The following is a 20,205-nucleotide window of genomic DNA, read 5'->3' as shown; positions in this document are numbered from 1 at the left end:
CTAAGTCTGAGCGAGTCTTTGGAGCCCAAGAGAGTTACACTCAACTTTCAGTGGAGAAAAATGTGTTGGACAAGCTCACATGCGGAATGTTAACAGAAATTCCATAATGCGCGTCTTCCATCTCTGCTGCGTGTGCTTTTTGAGTGAGCCCTTGGTAGGGTTTGATTCCCAGGTGTTAAGGATTATTGCTTGCTCAGCCAGGGTAGTTCGCTGCCCTTGAGGGAAAAGAACCATGAGCAACCAGAATTATATCAATTGACGCTGTGTATTTTCTCTGTTTTTCAGTGTCTTGTTTTGAAGAATTGGGGTGGGGAAATGGTAGGTGAGATTCAAAGTAAAAGAGAAAATCAGTTCTGGAACTGGGGTACTTTGCTTCAGGTACAAGCATCTGTCCTGAATATGTAGAAACAACTGCTTCACATGTGAGTAGATTTACGTTCCATCTAATGAACTCCAGGCCCTTTTTCCTTCTGCTTTCCACACACACCTAACCAGAGTCATCCAGTGGGGATTGGCACCACTGAAAGAAACCCCAGGGCTTCCCAGCTGCTTCTGGGCACGGTGTTCGCCAGGGCAAGAGCAGGTAGGCAGTGCGAATCCCCACCCAGGAAGAGGTGGGAGGGAAGAGGTGTCCAGACACATACTTTTTCTCCTCTGCCTTCCTCCAGGAACCCGGGGAAATCTGTGAAGTGATGTCTTTTATATTAAAATGGAAGAAGAAGTTTGCCCCACTAAGTTTCGCTTGTCATTGTCTCTTACTACAGTTTCTTACTCAGATCCGTACCACACTGCTGTTCACACACGTATGTATGTGGTTCTTCTCTTAGCCTAACTCTTCCCAAGCACCAGAAGTCATTATTCTATTTTGTTTTTCTTTTTTTACGGCACTAGTGAATGAGAACCTAAAGTCTTAGAAAATCCTGACTTGAAAAGGAGTCTCTAATCGGCATGGTTTGATTATTTTGCCTTTCCCCCCCTAAAGACTTGAATGATTTTCTTTCCTAGTGCTGTGATAGATCTGTAATGAGGGAAACCTTTGCTGCTACTTTTCTGGGTTTACAACAGTTTTCTTCTTCCCTTAAGAATAATTTGTGTTTCTCTGACGACTGTTAATTTCTAACAAGTGCAGGAGAGGTGAGCGGAGATTTCTTCTCTTACTCCCCTCCTCGCCCTACCCCCAGGTTACACACTAACCTTCACAGCCTCTGTGGATGGGGCGCGTCTCTTGGAGCTGGCCCCTGTGGCTCGGTGGCTGCCCAGCACTGAGGGTTACTTCTGAATCTTGCCTTTCTCCATTCCTGTGTTATGACTCAACCTTCAAATGCCTCCCACTCTGGCCGCCTCCATTTTCCTCCCAGGAATCATTTCCAAGTGACCTGCCTTGGGCATTTCCCAGCTGCTCTCCTCACCTTTGCCCACCTTCCAGTGACCCTGAGAGCACAGGCCTGAGAAATGCGGCCTGTGCGGAGCTCAGAGAACTGTGAGGACTACCCCTGCCCGTCAGCTCTGCCTGGGTACAGAGATGGATGGGTGAATGGTGCTGTGGGAGCAATTTTTATCTTCAAGCCAGGCTCGCTCGTCCCTGTACCGGGCAGCCCCCTTCTGTTCCCAGCCCTTGAAGGGTAGAATGCAGAGAGGATGGTTGACTGGCAGGGTCTGGTACCTAACATTATCATCTGGCCTACGCTGGAGCGCTTCAGTGTGTGGGAGCTGCTGCTGACTTTCTCCACGAGGCCTGCCCAGCGCTCTGCCAGTCCCTGGCACCGACAGCCCCCCACGTGGTGACCTGACGCCAGGTTCCACTCGCTGTCCAAGTGACTGTTTCCACTACTACTTTTGGCGCTTGAGATTGCGGGGGAGGGAGGGTTATTTAAAATAAATAAAAGCCAGGTGGCAGTAGAGGATTCCTTTTGCTTTAAAATCTTTGGACTAAAAAGAAATGTTTTTTATATATAAATATATAAAGTAAATTGTTATGTAACTATTCTTGTTTCCTGTATGTTCTAATTTTGTTTTATGATGTAATTAAAGGAAATAAGCTGTGAAGACTTTTTCATTTTGCTGCGGAAGTAGCCTGACTTGGAGCTGTGATTCTCGGCTTTCTCGAACCCTAGAACTGCACAGGCTCCCGAGGCTCAGTGACGGGGCTTCTTTTTGGCATCCTTATGTTTTTAATAGAATTTAACTAATAACCTTTCGTTAGTAACTTTTTAGTAGCCTTTCTTTAATACACTGAACTCTACTTGTCTAAGAAAAACAGAAGACATATACCAGGATTTCTAAAATTTTTGTCTTAATTTGATACTAACATTTCATCCTGAGTTCCTTATCTGCGCAGACCATTGCCCTTACCTCGCCTAGGAAGGAGTGAAGATGGTTAAACCCAAGCTCCCAAGTCAGATTGCCTGATCTCCACCCAAATGACCTGAATGACCCGCTGTCTCATCTTTATCGCTTTAGAGCTGTAAAGATTAAAAGAGGTACATTGTAAGCACTCACATGTTACCTGCTTTATTCACTTCATGTCAGCAACTATTTCAGTGTCTGGTCTGTGCTAGAGGCTCCTAGGTTGAGAGATACACAAAGGTTAATGAAATGGGGTCCCTATGCTTTTGGTGGAGGTGAGCAGGGGAGCCAAATCTGCAATCAAAATTTACATTGCAGGGTATCTATCCTGCCATGAAACGCCCTCGGGGAACCCGTGGATTCATAGGCCTCTCTCGGAATTACTCATTCTGCACGAGGTAAAGGCCTGGTCTGGGTTGGTCATTTGGGTGAGGCCACAGGGGTTACAGGGGTACACACAGTTGTCCGTGTCGGGTCAGCCCTGTATGTTGAGGGAGATACTTTCTAGGTCTTCAAGGATAAACAAACTTCCCCCTTCCCTATCCATTCTTTTTTTTTTTAATACCCAAGTATATTTTTTCCATTGATTTTTAGAGAGTGGAAGGGAGGGGGAGAGACGGAAAAACATCGATGTGAGAGAGGCCCATCGATTGGTTCCCTCGCGTGCGCACACCCTGACTGGGGCTGGGGATCCAGCCTGCAACCAAGGTACATGCCTTTGACTGGAATTGATCCCGAGACCCTTTCAGTCTGTGAGCCGAAGCTCTAACCACCGGCCAGGACCCCCGTTCCAGCCAGTGTTCAGAGCCTTCCCCTCCTGCCCTCCCTGGCCAGGGGCTACCTGGTTAAACTCCGCAGAGATGGCCGGTAAACGATTAAAAAGGGGTTAAGCAGGGGGTGCCTTGGCCTGTTTTCCATTCCATGCATACAGGTTTTCTCTTCTCAGTATTTTTGAATATTTTTGTGATAAAATTTTGAGGGGAGGGAAGGGAAGGGAATGGAAAAAATAAGCAGAATAACATCATGTTTTAAAAAGCACTTAATATAAAATCGGTTTTCTGCATGAAAAAATATACACACAAAAATCAGTTTCAGGTGGATTGACCTAAACGTGAAATGCAAAATTAAAATTTAAACTTTGAAAATGTTTGTTTATATTTATGACCTTAATATAGGACAAGACTTCTTATGACCTAAAAATTAAAAGATTAGTATGTTCAACTGCATTTTAAAAATAAATAAGACCCTATGGCCTCAGTGTTTAAGAAGAGCTATAGTATTTCCCAAGTCTCTAGAACTGCAGTTTGAAGAAACACAGCGATTTGATAGTTGAATGGTCTTTCGGAGGCTTTAGTGAATAGTTGTTGCCCTAACTCCGTGGTCGGCAAACTGGGGCTCTCGAGCCACATGCGGCTCTTTGGCCCCTTGAGTGTGGCTCTTCCACAAAATACCACGGCCTGAGCGAGTCTATTTTGAAGAAGTGGCGTTAGAAGAAGTTTAAGTTTAAAAAAATTAGCTCTCAAAAGGAATTTCAATCGTCGTACTGTTGATATTTGGCTCTGTTGACTAATGAGTTTGCCGACCACTGCCCTAACTAATTGGAATTTTAAAAAAAGTCCAGCCAGATTTATTTATTCCTATCCCAGACTCTATCCCTTGCCCTAGTCCATAGTTTAGGCAGAGGACAGTTCTCAAGAGGACCATATCAGCCGAAACCGGTTTGGCTCAGTGGATAGAGCGTCGGTCTGCGGACTGGAAGGTCCCAGGTTCGATTCCGGTCAAGGGCATGTACATTGGTTGTGGGCACGGCCCCCCGTGGGGGGTGTGCAGGAGGCAGCTGGTCGATGTCTCTCTCTCATCGATGTTTCTGGCTCTCTATCCCTCTCCCTTCCTCTCTGTGAAAAATCAATAAAATATATTTAAAAAAAAAGAGGACCATATCATCAAGAAAATGGAACAAGCATTAAGTATATATACCTTTTAAAATTAAATTTGAAAAAGAGAGGTGAGTAGAATTTTAAACACAAATTCACTCGTTCAGCAACACTGGGGCAAAAACTCATCCATATTGCCAGGTTTCTTGCCTCAGAGGCTTGGCCAGTTTAGCTAATCTTGGGAAGCTGTGTCCCAGGTTCCGATCACTTGCTGCCGAGCAGTAAGAAATGTGAGCCTGGGGCCTGCTCACTTCCTCCCCAGGGGAAGGAGACAGGACGGTGCGGCTCTTCACCTGGAGCCGGGGGAAGCATCGAGGATTTCCTGGAGAACCAGGCTGGCATCAGTTTCCTCTTGCAGCAGGGCGTCCCTGGGCTTAGGTCAGCACCAGGTAGTAGCCATCTGGATTCTGCACTGAAAGCAGTAAAAAGGGCACCACTGGGGTGAGGCCGGCCCCCAACCGCCACTAGGATGCACTCCCAGCAATGAGTGGCCTGCAGCGCACCTGCCACACTCGGGTGTTCCCCTCACCTCCAACCCACCTTTGTAGGAAGCCTCCCTGTGCACTGGAACATCACAGGAGGGGCAGGGCAGGCATCCAAATAGTCAGGCCTACCAGCTGACTGGTCAGCAAGCACCTGCCCTCCTTCCGATGTGACTGTTGCAGTTTGGGTGGGGTGGGAAAGACGGTGTGGCGGGGGGGGGGGGGGGTACCTTCCATGGTAATACACTCCCTAACAGAAACACGGGCATTTTTTTTCTCTTATGAGAATGCATTTATTCAGTCACGTCTTTCCTGAGCAATAAATAGCTGTCTTTTTGCTATACGAATCTCTGTCTCTTGACACAAAGCTAGTGTCTCCCTCTAAAACTCCTACCTTTTTTCACCACGGCCACAAAATACGATTCATCCTGAAGATTCTGAACCACCTGCAAGGGAGAAGGGGTCACTAAGACAATTCTGTTCTTATAGCTCAACGGCATAAACCAGGGAAGGTAGGGAGAGGAAAAGGAGTGATCCAGGCCTTCCTGGAGCCTTATAGGGAACCAGCGCCCCTTTACCTGGTCACTGAGGAGAATGAGGATACCCCCAGGGCCCTGGTGGAAGAGGCGGTGGATCTGATTGGCTGGGAGGTTCAAGAGCTCTGCCAGTTTTCCCATCAGCTCAATGGCGCTGAGTTCATCCAGAGAAATCTCTTGATAAAAGCCTGGGGTGTGGGCAGCAGGGGATCAGTGGGGAGAGGGGTCTAGAGGGAGCCCCAGATACCAGGAGGATGAGGGCATGGTAACAGCCTCATGGTGGGTGTGAGTGGGGAGAGTAAAGAAAGAAAAAGGATTATAAACCCACTTAGTCTTCACCTCCTATTCCTCATCTTTGGGGAGGCCTCAGATTGAGGGGAGCCCCCAGTTGAAAGAGGAGATGGGACATCTACATATGAAGGACCGAAACCCAAGAACAATAAGATTATGTTCTAATCCCACATGCTAATAGGACAAAATCAGAAGGAATTAGGGAGAGAACATGGAGGAATAAACCCAGGGAAACATCCTGGAAGGAGAGGATTGATCTGGTCATGGAAGGCAGGGGAATGCACGGGGGCATCTGGGTCCCAGGGATGCTGGGGCAGCACCCTTTCCCCAGCCAGAGAGGGTTCGTGTGGCCACACCTGAGTTTCTTCTGGAGAGAGGCCAGAACCTCACCTGGTTCAGGGTTCTTGGGAACCTCGTTCTCTTGCCTAGAGGCCTCCTGAGCCACATACAAAGTCAGCCGGTGACGGATGGGCCTGGGCCAGGAAAACAGTCTCAGCCCTTCGTGTCTGGACCATCAGCTCCCACTTAGACCCCCATCCCTGGGAGAGACCCCGCCTCCTCCCAGGTCTCCAGGGAGAGAAGTCGCCACGCATTTCTTAAGCATTTAGTGAATGCTAGATTCTGGGGGAAAGAAGATGAGGAAAATCTAACTGTCCCCAGAAACTGACTGATGCAGATGGGATGGTCACGGGAGCCGAGTTTTTTAGCCCAGCCTTGTCAGTCTGTAACCTCAGGCAGATCCATGTCCTTTTGGGGCCAGAGTTTCTTCCTTTGTAAAATGAGGGCGTGGGAATAAGTGGCCTTTAAGGTGCCTCTTGAACATTCTGCTAGCTGAATTGGTAGGTGCCACTACAGAGGGCAGGGGACCCTGGTTGGCAGTGCCCAGCACCTGGCTCTAAGAGTATTGAAAAGGCGGATCCCGTCGGCAGCCCCGCAGATCTGGATGAGGTCCTGCCGGGTAAGCTTCAGCAGATCAGTGCCTGCAGAGGCAGACAGAGCCAGATTGGGGAAGAGGCCTGGGATCAAGGATGGCAAGGGACACAGTCCAACATGAGTCTACAAATAGCCCTAGTATGTCCAGGTAGACTTAGAGCCACACCCTGGCTCTGCCACTCGTTGGCTGTGTATCCTTGCACAAAGTATTTAACCTCTCTGAGCCCTGTTCTCACGGGGGAGTGTGTAAAGTATATAGGACAGTGGTCGGCAAACAGCGGCTCACGAGCCACATGCAGCTCTTTGGCCCCTTGAGTGTGGCTCTTCCACAAAATACCACAGCCTGGGCGAGTCTATTTTGAAGAAGTAGCGTTAGAAGAAGTTTAAGTTTAAAAAATTTGACTCTCAAAAGAAATTTCAATAATTGTACTGTTGATATTTGGCTCTAATGAGTTTGCCGACCACTAATATAGGATAATATGAGAGAAAAAAACCTAGCAAGCATGTTGCCTGGCAACTCTTAGTCCTAAATAAAAGTTAGTTGAAGGGAACACAAAAGCCAGAACTGAGGCAGGTTTCCTGCTGAGAGTCCCACCCCCATTTCCCTACAGCGGGGACGCAGCCTCACCAGTGAAATTGGCTAGTGTCCGGCAGTAGCTGGAGAACCGGTGGCGATGTAACCACTGCTGCGTCTCCAGGGTGGAGGCTCCAGGGTTCAGATCCTGAGGCACAGAGAGGACACTCCAGGTAACACCATGAGCCCACGGACTGAGAACAAAGGGGAGGAGAAACAACCTCGGCCCTTGGGGGCCTCAAGTCTGAGGGGGAGGCTCGCTCTGCTGGTGGGAAGTGCCGGGTCCACGCAGGGAAGTTTTGTGATCTGTGGCCATACCACATCTGTCCACCAGGGGGCAGGGTCGCCCTATTCTGGAGCGAGAGATGAGGTTGCTGAGGCCTTGGGAGAGTGGAGGGGGGAGAGGGGGTTGGAAAAGGAAGACTCACCTCAGCTGGGCTGCCTCCCAAAGTGTCCAAGGTGAACGGTGGTGAGCAGCAGAGCCTGGGAGGGAGCAAGAAAGTCAGGGGCTCTTGGGAGCAGTGCGGCCAGCCTCCCGCCCTGGGAGGCAGAGCTTGCTAGGTGTCATCCCAGGTGTTCCCCAGAAGCCGAGCCTCTTCCCCTGCCTCAGCGCACCTCTCAACCCTGCCCCTCCCCCATGCCTTGGCTGAGGAGCTCTTCCCTCGCGCCCCAGAGGGCTGATAGGAGGTGCGCATCCCCACTCACCTCTCCGGGGACAGGAGTTTGCAGGAGTGGGGGGAGGTCAGAGCCCGAGGGCTGAGAGGCAGGTAGGGCTCTGCACTGGGCTCTGGCCACGGTGCACACTGTGGGTAAACAGTAAGGTCGGCATGGACAGTTCCAGAGCAGTGGCAGCTGTCCCTCACCTCCCTCCATCTGCCTACTAAGAGTTGACAAGGGCCCAGCTAGTGTGGCTCAGTGGTTGTCAACCCATGCACCAGGAGGTCGCCAGTTCGGTCATTCTGGTCAGGGATCAGGGCACATGCCCGGGGGGGGGTGGGGTGGGGGGACTGTGATTATCCTGAAGCAGTCACAGCCCTTGAGTCCTCAACTGCCCAGGTGTACATGAGGACCTTTTCTCCAAACCTCCCTTCCCAACCCTGCCACCCCAACACGCACCTCCACGAAGGCCGTGCTCTCACAGGCAGCCTGATACTTGGCTCTCTCCTGCAGGGGCTGTTTCTCAATCTTCTCCCGGTCGGTTTTCAGTTTCCGGTCAGCCCCTTTGGGCTGCAAGAGGGAGACATGGAAATCTCGGGGGCCCCCTCCTCACCTGCGCACCTCTCTTTACAGAAGGGGCTCTAAGAAAGACATGCAGCCCCATCCCTCTGTGCACAGAGAAGGAAAGGGTCCCAGAGAGGGGACCGCAGGCTGAGGTCCACAGCAAAGCAGGGCCAGGGCCCACAGCCAGGGAGGCAGGCCGACACGCCGAGGGGAGGGGCAGGGCACCTTGAACACCTTGACGAGGCAGCCCGCTGAGTGCAGGTGCTCCGGTGGCAGGTCCTTGTCACCGGGCTTGAACGTGTCGATCTGGAGGCGGAAGGGGACGCCTTTCTCTCCGCCCTTCTTCCGAGGAGTGAACTCGGTGCTGATGCAGTGAACCTGGGGCGGAGAAGGAGCAGAGAGGAAGCAGTGTGACTCCGGGCCCCCCTACATTCCGGGGGGGGGGGGGTTCCCCCTAAGACCTGTGGCCTGCCTGTCCCCTGTCAGCAACGTCTCTTCTTCAAGTGCAACTTCGTTAGGTTCTTTCTCGTGTCGTACTTCACTTCCCCACGATATATATGAATTTTAATTGATATATATGAACTTTAATTAGCATTTAGTATCCTTATGTAAATTGTCTATTTATATCCTCTGCCTATTTTTCTGTTGGTCTCTTCTCTTTTTTCTTATTGATATATGATAACTTTTTTTTTTTCTTTTACAGAGAAGAAGGGAGAGGGATAGAGAGTTAGAAACATCAATGAGAGGGAAACATCGATCAGCTGCCTCCTGCACACCCGCCACGGGGGATGTGCCCGCAACCGAGGTACATGCCCTTGACCGGAATCAAACCTGGGACCTTTCAGTCCGCAGGCCGACGCTCTATCCACTGAGCCAAACCGGCCAGGGCTGTATGATAACTTTTTATGTATTAAGGCTGTAACACACTAACAACTATTTTTCCCACCTGTGGTCTCCTTTTAATTTTGCGTAGGTATTGCAGACCATGACTTCCTAAGAAGCTAAGTCCTGTGTTTTGTAGTTTCTTCCATTGCTTTAATGTTTAACTCGCCCTTCCCTATGGTGAGAGTCCGTAAACCTTTACCCATATTTCCCCCCCAAGGTGTTTCCCGGAAGTGATTGATTTTTCCTGTCCCCCTCCCCCCACCTAAACTCACCTTCCTTTCCCGGCTTCAGACTCACCTGCAGGAAGAGGGAGGTCCTCTTGGTCGGGTCCCAGTGAAACTCCACTGTGTTGAGCTGTGAGGGCAGCACCTGGGGTTCTATCACCCCCACGGACAAGGGCACATCTGCAGACACAGAGTAGCAGGCAGGAGGCGAGGCTCAGCCACCCCCCCCCACACACACACACACACACCTGAGAGGGCTTTCCAGACAGACAGTGGCCCTAAAGGGTCCCTCCCATTCACCGATGTCCAGGATGCGGTCCCCAGGCCGGCTCCACCTCCACCCATCCAGCTGCTGCTGCTCCGTGCACTGCAGGCGCCGGTCATGGAACACCACACGCACCACACTCTGTGGGCACAGGAAGGTGGGGCTCGGAGGCGTTTGGGAACCAGTTCCCACACCTGGGGTAGGCCAACCCTCCCCCCCTCTCCCCACCTTGCTCCCCACTCCCAGGAAACCTGGGACTTAGAATCACTAGATCTGTGTCCAGATGCCCACCTGCCATTCTGTGAAACTGGGGAGGTAATTTAGAGACCCTGAGCCTCAGTTTCCTCATCTGTAAAATAAGGAAGTTAATCCCTTCCCACTCTTAATCACTCTACCGGTCTCTTTTCTATATATATATTTTTTTAATGATAAGCAAAAGTTTACTTAGAAAGTCACAGAGGGCCCTGACCGGTTTGGCTCAGTGGATAGAGCATCAACCTGTGGACTCAAGGGTCCCAGGTTCGATTCCAGGCAAGTGCATGTACCTTGGTTGCAGGCACATCCCCAGTAGGGAGTTGTGCAGGAGGCAGCTGATCGATGTTTCTAATTCTCTATCCCACTCCCTTCCTCTCTGTAAAAAATATCATTAAAATATATATATTTTAAAAAGTCACAGAGGTAGAAGCAAACCAGCTGGGCTGTGTGGGCTCAGGAAACAAGTTACAGAGGCAAAAAGAGGGGCCCTTGGAGCTTAGGAGAGAGAAAGGCGAGGGTAGCTGGCCTGTGGGGGAAGAGGAGGGGAGGAGGAAGGCAGGCGCGCTCTGGAAAGGGAGAGTGCTAGCAGTCTCTTTGCTGTGCAGCACTTATCATTTTGCAATTTGTAAATCAACTTGTAATTGCATATAATTTGTGTAATTACAAGTTTGTCTCACTCAGTAGAATGCAAGCCCCCTGAGGAAAGGAATTACATCTGTCTCTTTACTGCTGAATTTCTAGCTCAGAGAACGGTTTCTGGCAATAAATGGGAGCTTAATGAATTTTGTTTTTTAAATCTTCACCCAAGGACATGTTCCCTTCTCTTTTTTTATGAGAGAGAGAGAGAGAGAGAGAGAGAGAGATCCATTACCTCTGGTATACGCCCAGAATGGGGATGGAACCCGAAACCTAGGCATGTGCCCTGACCAGAGTTGAACCTGCAACCTTTTGGTGCATGGGCCAACGCTCCAATCAAATGAGCCACCGGCCAGGGCTAAATGAATACATTTTTGAGAGAAGTAATCATGTGTGTGATTATATACATTTTTTTCCCTTTTTCTTTCTTTTTTAATTCTCACCTGAGGATATTTTTTCCATTGATTTTTAGAGAGAGTAAGAGAGAAGGAAAGAGAGAAATATCAATGTGAGAGAAACACATCGATTAGTTGCCTCCTGCACGAGACCCGACCAAGGCCTGGGCCTGGGAGAGGCCTGCAACCAAGGTCCGTGCCCTTGACTGGAATCAAACCCTTTGGTCTGCAGGCTGAGCCAAACCGGCTAGGGCAGTGGTCGGCAAACCGCGGCTCGCGAGCCACATGCGGCTCTTTGGCCCCTTGAGTGTGTCTCTTCCACAAAATACCACGTGCGGGCGCGCACGTACAGTGCGATGGAAACTTCATGGCCCATGCGCAGAAGTCGGTTTTCGGCCTGGGCGAGTCTATTTTGAAGAAGTGGCGTTAGAACACTCAAGGGGCCAAAGAGCTGCATGTGGCTCGCGAGCCGCGGTTTGCCGACCACTGGGCTAGGGCTATGACATATTTCTTTCTTTTTTTTTTTTTTTTGAAATATATTTTATTGATTTTTTTACAGAGAGGAAGGGAGAGTGATAGAGAGTTAGAAACATCGATGAGAGAGAAACATCAATCAGTCCGCAACCAAGGTATGTGCCCTTGACCCGGAATCGAACCTGGGACCCTTGAGTCCGAAGGCTGACGCTGTATCCACTGAGCCAAACCGGTCAGGGCTATAACATATTTCTACATCCCGGTTCTGCTACTTACTGGCTCTGTTTCATGGAAAAAAACTTAACCTCTCTGTGCCTCTTGCCTGCACAATTCCTGCCCACCGCGGTGAAGGTCAGCTTAAAAGGTGGAGCTGATGCCGAAACCGGTTTGGCTCAGTGGATAGAGCGTCGGCCTGCGGACTCAAGGGTCCCAGGTTCGATTCCGGTCGGGGGCATGTACCTTGGTTGCGGGCACATCCCCAGTAGGGGGTGTGCAAGAGGCAGCTGATCGATGTTTCTCTCTCATCGATGTTTCTAACTCTCTATCCCTCTCTCTTCCTCTCTGTGAAAAATCAATAAAAATATATATTTAAAAAAAAAAAAAAAAAAGGTGGAGCTGAGAGGGTTCTACTGGGCAATGACATCACAGGATGGCACTGGCTTCCTGCCCCGTGGGGCAGTCAGACAGCCTTTGCCGATCTGGGAGGGGATGCACCTACCTTCAGCAGCCGCGGCCACTGGGTGGCGTCACCCAGCTTGGAGTTGCAGAGCATCTGCACCTCATAGGACTGGCCTGGGAGAGATTGGGGGACGCGTGAGCCCCGCTCCGAGGGGCAGAGGTGGTGCCTGCCTCCCCAGCCCACCCTGGCACAACCTCCAGAGCTTGCTGCCCCCGCTCACCCCTTTCCTTCCCAGGCCCAGCGTACCCTGGTTCAGGTAGGTCAGGGCCTCCTCCTGCTGCTTCACGGCCGGGGAGGTGGCTGCACGGAGCACGTACTGGAATGAGGGGCAGGGAGGCTCCATGCTGGGGATGCTGGGCAGCTCCTCCTGCTTCAGGTAGGGCAAGGGCAGGGGCTCCCTGCAGGGAGAGGAGGCCCTGCCAGCTTTCTGCCCTGTCCACCCCACCCCCTCTGGGGCCTTGACGCTCTCTGCCAGGTCCTATCTCCTGGCAGCCTCCAGTTTCCTGTTGTAGGCACCCCGGCAGCAGCCAGGGCCAAAGGGAGCCCCCGTTCAACTCCTTTGGCCTCTGGGAGACCTCCGTTATGATGCAAATCCCAGATACTTCCAAGCACCTACAAACATCTGGCATCAATGGCTTGTTTGCAACCTCAGGGCTTGCCTGATGCCAAGTCAATGCCCCACCAAAGCGTCCTGTGTAGGTGGTGCTGGGGTGTTGTGAGGTGTTGTGAGGTGTCCCAGGACCCACTAAACTCCGGTACATTTGGCCACCTCCCCACCCCCAAAGGGACCCAAGAGCAGGAAGCCCATCCCCCTCTACTTGAAACAGAAGCCCTACACGTCCACCACAGCTCGGACCAGGGCCTTCCTTGGGGGCCGAGGGAAGGGACTCTGGTCCTTACCTGAGCAAGCTGCTTGGCGGCCCGGGGTACAGTTCCCCGGGACTGGGCCACAGGTGCTCCAGCTGGTTGTGCCAAAACAGCATCTTGGAAAGGGAGCGGGCCAGGTGTGTGACAGAGAGGGGAGCACTGGGTGGGGCTGGACCCACTGGGCCTCCACCTGGGGCCTCAGCCTCTATTTATGGAAGCAAACCCACTAAAGGGTGGGGTCAGGCCTGGGGCCTCTGATTGGCTGAGCACCCAGGGCTCTAGGAAGCTATGGGCCTATTAGGCAGCTTAAGCGGGGAGGAGGGGGAGGGGAATGGTGTCCCCAGGGCTCCCTACCAGTCATTAACTTGAAGGGGAGATGGTGGTACAGCAAAACGAAGTCACAGGGATGCACACCCACGCCCCCACCATTCCCCAAGAGGCCCGGGGACAAGGAGGGGACACCCTGAGGCTTCAAGATTGGCCCCAGGGCCATGTAGAATCCCAGAGACGCCTAGGCTAGGGCCCCTCCCATGACCCCATGGGAGGAACCTGACCCTTCCCAGGGGACAGGACAAGCAGGCATGCTGCATCGCATGCACCTGCAAAGGGTCTCTGCTCCCTGCTGGCCTCCCACCTCCTCTTCCCCGACCCCAACACACAGGTGCAGGGATGGCAGGACGCCTGTCCTTTGGCTGGGCTGCCTGGCTAGGGGGCTGGAGTTTACAGAACATAGTCCAGCTTGCTGTGGAAACAACTCAGCGGGTGGTGCTGGGGGAGAGCCTGCCTGTGGGGAGGAGGGGGTGTGTCTGGGGGGAGAGCCCTCCCAGGGCAGCCGCAGGAGAGGAGTTCCAGTGGGGCTGGTTTCTTGGCCCCTCCTCTGCCCTGGGGTACGGGGTGGACTGTGTTTAGGGACAAATACAGTCTGACTTGGGGAGGCTTCCTTCCCCATGCTCAGCCCCTGTTGTCACTGAACACAGACAGCCCCAGGCCCCTGTGCCCACCCCCCGACTCCTGTTTGGTATAAACAGACAAGGGCCTTGCAGAGAGCAGAGAGACCGGCCTCAACACAGAGCCTGCGCTCATGTGACCTTAGCCGTCCAGGCTTTGTGACTCTGCAGGGCCTGCCTGGGGAGAGGGGAAGCCAAAGGGTCCCCACACAGGGCACCTCCATCGCCAGGTGCCTGGCCCGTGGTCCTGTACCCGCTCTCTGTTCCGTAAAGCCAGACACACCGGGAGAGGAGAGAAGAAAGGAATGGGAACGTGCCGGCCAGGGGGGCCAGAGAAGCCCAAGTCCCCAAGATCCCGCGATAAGAGCCCGAAGACTTGGAGAGCCCACCCATTGCCCAGAGGTGGAGTCCAGGCAAGGAGGCCCCCACGGAGCCCTCCAAGGCCGGACAGAGCAGGACCCCAGGAAGGGAAGGGGAGTGGAGGGGTCCTGGCCACCTCGGTCCTGGCCTGGGGGGAGCAGGGTGTGGGGCGGAGGAGGTGCGCAGGCAGATGGAGGCAGAAAAGGTGGAGGCTGGTGTGGGCCCCCTTTGAGGACAATCCCCGGAGCAGGTCCTGGGAGTGGGACTCCAACTCCAGCACCCAATTCCCTGCCCTCTCACCGCCCGCCACCTGCTTGCATCCTCCCCCTTCGCCCCTGAGCTCATCTCTCCCACACGGGCTGCTACTCCTTCCTCCCACTCCTCTGCACTCCGTCCCACTCAGATGTTGCTGGGCCTGTTTCTGGTTTTCCACGGCTCTCGCTCTCTCTCTCTCTCTCTCTCTCTCTCTCTCTCTCTCTCTCTCTCAGCTGGGCTTGAGGCAGTGGCAGCAGCCTAGCCACTTGCATCCCTGCAGCCCCACCCAACTCTTTCTTTTCTTTTTTTAAAAATATATTTTATTGATTTTTACAGAGAGGAAGGGAGAGGGATAGAGAGTTAGAAACATCAATGAGAGAGAAACATCGATCAGCTGCCTCCTGCACACCCCCTACTGGGGATGTGCCCACAACCAAGGTACATGCCCTGGACCTGAATCGAACCTGGGACCCTTCAGTCCGCAGGCCGACGCTCTATCCACTGAGCCGAACCGGCTAGGGCCCACCCCACTCTTTCACTGAGCCCCCTGGGCCAGCACAGAACAGAGTTTGAACAGTTCATCCTCAAGCCTGGAGAGGCCTTAGGACACTTCTGGTGCAGACTCCCCACTCTCAGAGGATTCTCAGGCCCTGGGGGGGGGGGGGGTGAGGCCCCCACAAGGCAGGGGCATGGCCCAAACGCCCCTCTTTACCTTTCTGAATAGAAGCAAGGCCTCCCCCCCCCCCCCGGGTGGCAGTGAGGATGAATGGTAATTCTGTGGTGCTGCATCTTTTTCCAGGGTTGGATTCCCCTGAGCTCCCCTTGGGGTATCGGGGGGCACCAGCAAGGTACCCAGTATCACCAGTCCTGGGGGGGATAGACATGATTGTCCCAGAAACTTCCCCACACACACATACTTTCAGGGACAACTTTTTGGGTGCAATTTTTTAAAATGGATTTTTCCCCACCCAAAATGTTCTATCATTTTCTAGGCCACAGCATAAACCGATCCTAATAATACCCTTTTGGGTTTCTTAAGCCAAGGAAGTAACTTTTTATCTGTAAAAAAAAATTGCTGAGAAATAACAATTCAATGTCCTTTTTCTCCTCTAACCAAAATGTCTAGTTTGGTTTTGCTTTCCATCCCGAGGCAACACTGAAGCTGGAGGGTGGGAGAGTTGAAGGGTGAGGTCTACCCCTCCCTCAACGACAGAGGGGCTGAGAGGAGAAGGATCACTCACTCATTCATTCATTCATTCATTCATTCAACAAAATGCTATGAAGTGCCTACTATGTACCAGGCTCTCTCTCTCTCTCTCTCTCTCTCTCTCTCTCTCTCTCTCTCTCTCAGAGGAATCCTGCCTATCCAGGGCAAAAGGCCTGGGCCCTGAGTTCCAGGCAAAATTATTTTACAATGGAAGGGATGAGAGCATGATTTTTTGGACATCTCACGCACAGGCACACAGGAGCACAGAGGAAGCTGACAGTCCCATATGGCAATCCCTGTGTGATCGGTGGTCTGTGCACACACATACCCCTACCCCCAAGAGGCAGTCCCTCCTCCCAGCAAAATGCCTCTGAGGATTTGGGGCGCACAGCTCCGAAGGGCACCACACTAAACAGTGCCCCCTGGAGCTGGACAACGCATAGGCCTGGCTCTAAGCCCCCAATCTTTTTTTTTTTAAATATATTTTTTTTATTGATTTCAGAGAGGAAGGGAGAGGGAGATAGAGATAGAAACATAAATGATGAGAATCATTGATGGGTTGCCTCCTGCACGCCCCCTACTGGGGATCGAGGCTGCAACCCGAGCATGTGCCCTTGACCGGAATCGAACCTGGGACCCTTCAGTCTGCAGGCGGATGCTCTATCCACTGAGCCAAACCGGCCAGGGCAAGCCCCAATCTTTTATTCCTGAGACTCCCCCTCAACCACCAGTAAGTCTCCCTTTGGAAAGGTTCCCTCTGTTCATGAGTCAAGCTTAGTTTGCTTCGTAAACCTTCCTGCAGCCCAGTCAGTTGGCGCTTATGTTCTCCATGTCCTGTCTCTGCCCTTCACCAAATTCGTTCATAGCAGTCATCTGATGTGCAGTTTATTCTTGTGAACTTTGTCTAATTCCCGCTCCGCCCCGCCCCCCGCCATAAGAGTGGAAGTCCCCTGAGGATAGGGACTAAGAGAGGTTTGCTCGTGTTGAGGTTAAGGGTATGTTTGTCAACATAGGCTGAGTTCAAGTGCAGCTGTGTGGCTTTGGGCAAGTAACTTAACCTTTTTAAGCTTCATGCTGCAACTATAAAAAGAAGATGATGAGAGTCTACTGCACAGGAACAGAGTGAAAACTGAAGGAGATAATAGGTGAGCCCTCAGTAACGGTGGGTGTCTTTTTTTTTTTCTCTATGTATCACCAGTGCCTAGTACATCATAGGTTTATTCATTTAACACACAGGTTTATTTCTATAACACTTATAAGTATTCAGGGTCTGTTTATCAAATAAACAGTTCTTCGGTGCTTTTCAGTCTGCCTTCTGAGGAAGATACTATTTTTTTCTGTTGTTCTATTATCCTCCTCCCCCATTATACAGATGGGGAAATTGAGGCTCAGAGAGGTTAAGTAGATATCTCAAGGTCACACAGCTAAGAGGAGACAAAGCCAGGGTTTGAACCCAGGCCATCTGAGTCACAGTCCCTGTTCTTAATCGCTGTCCTATGTCCCACTGTCCCTGACAAATTTGCTATAGAATTTTAAAATGAATCTCCAGGCAACTTTCCAATCTGCAGAGCTGAAGAAAGAGGTCTACCAGTAATTCTCCCCAAAGAAAGAAAGGCTGATGGGGGAAGCATTTGTCATTCATGCGTTCATTCACTCAACAACCCCCTAAGAAGCATCAGACCCAGGAACCTGACTCCGATGATGGATGATGGCAGTGACCTTGGGCCTTTCTGAGCTTTGACCTTTCCAGCTGGAACATGGGGATAACTTTGCTTTCTGCCCCACTCCTGGGGCTGAGCCCTGAGGGTGAGTAATATGAATGATAGTGGCCGGTCTGTGCAGTTTTGATAGATGTGGGAGGGGAGGTTAAGGATGGGGTGGCAAGGACAGGATCTGTGGCCTCGTCAGGTGTGTCTGTGAGCGGGGTCCTGCTTGACTTGGGAATTCCCTTGGGATGAGCAGCATGTGGAAGCTTCCGGAGGGAGGGGGAAGCATTGGAGGGGAAGCGGCTGGCCCTGAGGACTGGGAGGTGTACGATCCCCGTGGAGAAAGCCAGGCCCGTGGCACATTATAACCACCCTGTGAGGTAAGATGGTCCCCACTGAGAGTAGAAAACAGAGGAATGCACCTCGTCCAAGGTTGTTTGCTAGTAAGAAGTGGGCTGGAGCCTGAGTCACTTCACAGCCCTGCACACCCGCCACCCCCAGGCCCGGACGCAGGAAGGACCCCTCTCTCTCCACCCACAGTGAAGCCTTTGGCCAGAGGACCGAAGAGCCCACCCCTCCGGCTCTCTGCTTCAGTGTTGCTGTCCTTGGGAGCCAGGGGCTCTCCCTAAGACCCAGGGATGACTGGACCACTCCCCTGCGGAGAACCCCAGGCTCCCACACCCTTCTCAGCGCTGTTCTCAAGCGGGGCTGTGCAAACCCTGGGCAACCATGGCCCCTCTTCCAGGACGTCCGTGGAACACAATGGTTAGCGCTTAGTAATTTTTTTTGGCAGGAAAACCTCCATGGAAATTCTTGGAGTCCATTGCAAGGCTTGCACAAACATTTAATATGGGGCGATGCCTTTCTTTTTTAAAAAATCTTCATTGTTCAAAGTATTACATATGTCCCCCTTTTTCTCCCTAGAGCGATGTCTTTTTTTAAAATTATCGTGTAACTTGCATTTTATTTATTTTTTATTTTTTTAAAGTATACTTTTAAAATTCGCCTTATGCATGTCTTCTTTTAAATTTTTTTTTTTTTTATTTTTTTATTTTTTTTTGTTTCAGAGAGGAAGGGAGAGGGAGAGAGAGAATCATTGATCTGCGGCCTCCTGCACGCCCCGCACTGGAGATGGAGCCCGCACCCCGCGCATGTGGCCCTGACCAGAATGGAACCCGGGACCCTCCAGTCCGCAGGCCGACCCCCTATCTACGAGCCACACCGGCTCCGGCTAGAACGATGTCTTTAAAATTCTCTCAAGTTCTAAGTGAACCTCTTTGCCTTCTCTCCCCCCTCCCCACCCCTTCCTCCATGGCACTGATGAATTGCTCAGCGGGGCTCCAGGGAGTGAGTTGGAGAAGCCACTTTGTATAGGAAAACTCAGCTTCCTGGCCCAACATTCAAAGCCATTTGTCCACTTTTCTCTGCCTTTCCTTCTCACCACTCCTCCTCTCTCTTGTCTGCCTGCAGCTTCCAGAACGGGCTGTTCTTTTTCACACCTCTGAGTTTTCCCAGGCTGTTCTGTCTGCCTAGAACTGCTGGCTACCCCCAAGTCGGCTAGAGGGACCCCCTGAATTATTGCGCCCTCTGGGTCAGGATTTACAGTAAGACCTCTAATGCAGGGATCCGGCGCCCCAATGTCCATTACCACTCCAGGCAATTAGAAGGGTTAGAAGTCTCAAATGTGGACCGACCCTCAGAGGCCCCGCTAAACACTGCCTTGCGGTGCATCCCATGTTGCTTTCTGTGCAGCCTGCAGGGGGCGGTGTGGGCCCAGCCCTGCCCCAGGCTCTCCCATGCTGCTTTCAGCGGGCTCTAGACTTTCCCAGCCAGAAAACCTCTCCCCATGGACCCCAGGGAGGAGTTACAGGCAGGGTCCACCCTCCCTGCCTCAATGTCTCCTTTGTCATCACCCCCTCACGCTTCTCACCAGAGTCACCCTCGCCTCTAACCCTGCATCCAGTTGCTTCCAAACTTCATCCTCCCTCTTTCCCACCAGCTTTCAGCAACAGCCTCTGTCCCAGTCTGTGCCCAAGGCCCCTTTCCAGCAAAAGGATCCTCCTTGAATAGTTTGGGCCCCCTCGGTGCTCATCTCTCCAAAATTCTAACCCCTAACAGCACCCTCAGTCCACTGGGCTCCACCCCCTCACTCACCCCAAAGTGATGACATTGCTGTTACCTTGGTAACAGATGCCTGTGGGTGCGTAGGGGAAATGGACTAGAGAAAGAAAGCAGTGGCTTGGGGACACCATCAGAGGCATGGGAGGCGGGTAGGGGGCAAACTGACGCAGGGCCTGGGGAGGGGCTGCCAGGGGCTCTGACCCGCCCCACCAGGGCTGCAGTCAGCCCTATGTCCCCGGCCTCAAGGAAAAAAGACACAGAATAGAAGGGGACATCTTCCTGGAAAGAGAGATTTCCTTCATGGAGGAAAGGGGAACATCCCAACCCCACTGTCCCCCTCACACAGGAGCAGGTCTCCTGGGCTTGGCAGGGACAGGGAAGGGATGGCATATACTGGAGCCCAATTTGTTCCCCTCCAGGGAGCCCGGGGCACAGAGAGAGGGAACAGCTCACCCAGGGCGTATTAGGGACAATGCCACAAGCAGTGGGAGGGTGGCTCTATGCCAGTGTCCTGAGCTCCTGGGGTTGGTGGCAGCAGGGGGTGGAGGGGCCCTCCTCCAGCCCCTGGGGACCTGGCTGTCCCAGATGCCACAGACGGGAAGTGTGTCAGGC

General features: G+C 52.2%; 2 protein-coding genes across 2 annotated transcripts in view; one reads left to right on the top strand and one right to left on the bottom strand.

Annotated features, from left to right (window-relative positions):
- FBXL20 (F-box and leucine rich repeat protein 20) overlaps nt 1–2,046 on the top strand; it is a 66,029-nt gene extending 63,983 nt beyond the window's left edge. Inside the window, exon 16 of the transcript XR_008554677.1 lies at nt 286–2,046. The gene's annotated coding sequence lies outside the window, so the exon portion shown is untranslated. The remainder of the gene's footprint in view (nt 1–285) is intronic.
- A 2,575-nt stretch (nt 2,047–4,621) lies between these two features.
- Nucleotides 4,622–13,119, bottom strand: LOC103297133 (transcription factor CP2-like protein 1). The gene is made up of 15 exons (XM_008153800.3): nt 13,031–13,119; nt 12,377–12,528; nt 12,170–12,243; nt 9,727–9,832; nt 9,500–9,606; nt 8,543–8,695; nt 8,213–8,323; nt 7,802–7,899; nt 7,525–7,579; nt 7,151–7,244; nt 6,479–6,569; nt 5,980–6,062; nt 5,341–5,486; nt 5,157–5,208; nt 4,622–4,692 (listed from the first exon to the last, which is right to left on the bottom strand). The coding sequence occupies exons 1-15, from the start codon at nt 13,111–13,113 to the stop codon at nt 4,655–4,657; spliced, it is 1,443 nt and encodes a 480-aa protein (XP_008152022.2). The 5' UTR covers nt 13,114–13,119; the 3' UTR covers nt 4,622–4,654.
- Between the last annotated feature and the right edge of the window lie 7,086 nt (nt 13,120–20,205).

This window comes from Eptesicus fuscus, chromosome 20, assembly GCF_027574615.1.
Source record: "Eptesicus fuscus isolate TK198812 chromosome 20, DD_ASM_mEF_20220401, whole genome shotgun sequence".
NCBI classification, from domain to species: domain Eukaryota; kingdom Metazoa; phylum Chordata; class Mammalia; order Chiroptera; family Vespertilionidae; genus Eptesicus; species Eptesicus fuscus.
This window is presented reverse-complemented; position numbering and strand designations above follow the sequence as displayed.

Bases quoted from the DNA above. Each gene is read 5' to 3' on its own strand.
- LOC103297133 (XM_008153800.3), bottom strand. From the start codon at position 13,113: ATGCTGTTTTGGCACAACCAGCTGGAGCACCTGTGGCCCAGTCCCGGG. The intron at 6,570-7,150 runs GTGAGGCTGCGT...CTGCCTCTGCAG, and splicing joins GACACTAGCCAATTTCACTG to GCACTGATCTGCTGAAGCTT. The intron at 4,693-5,156 runs GTAGGAGTTTTA...TACTGCTTTCAG, and splicing joins TGTGGCCGTGGTGAAAAAAG to TGCAGAATCCAGATGGCTAC.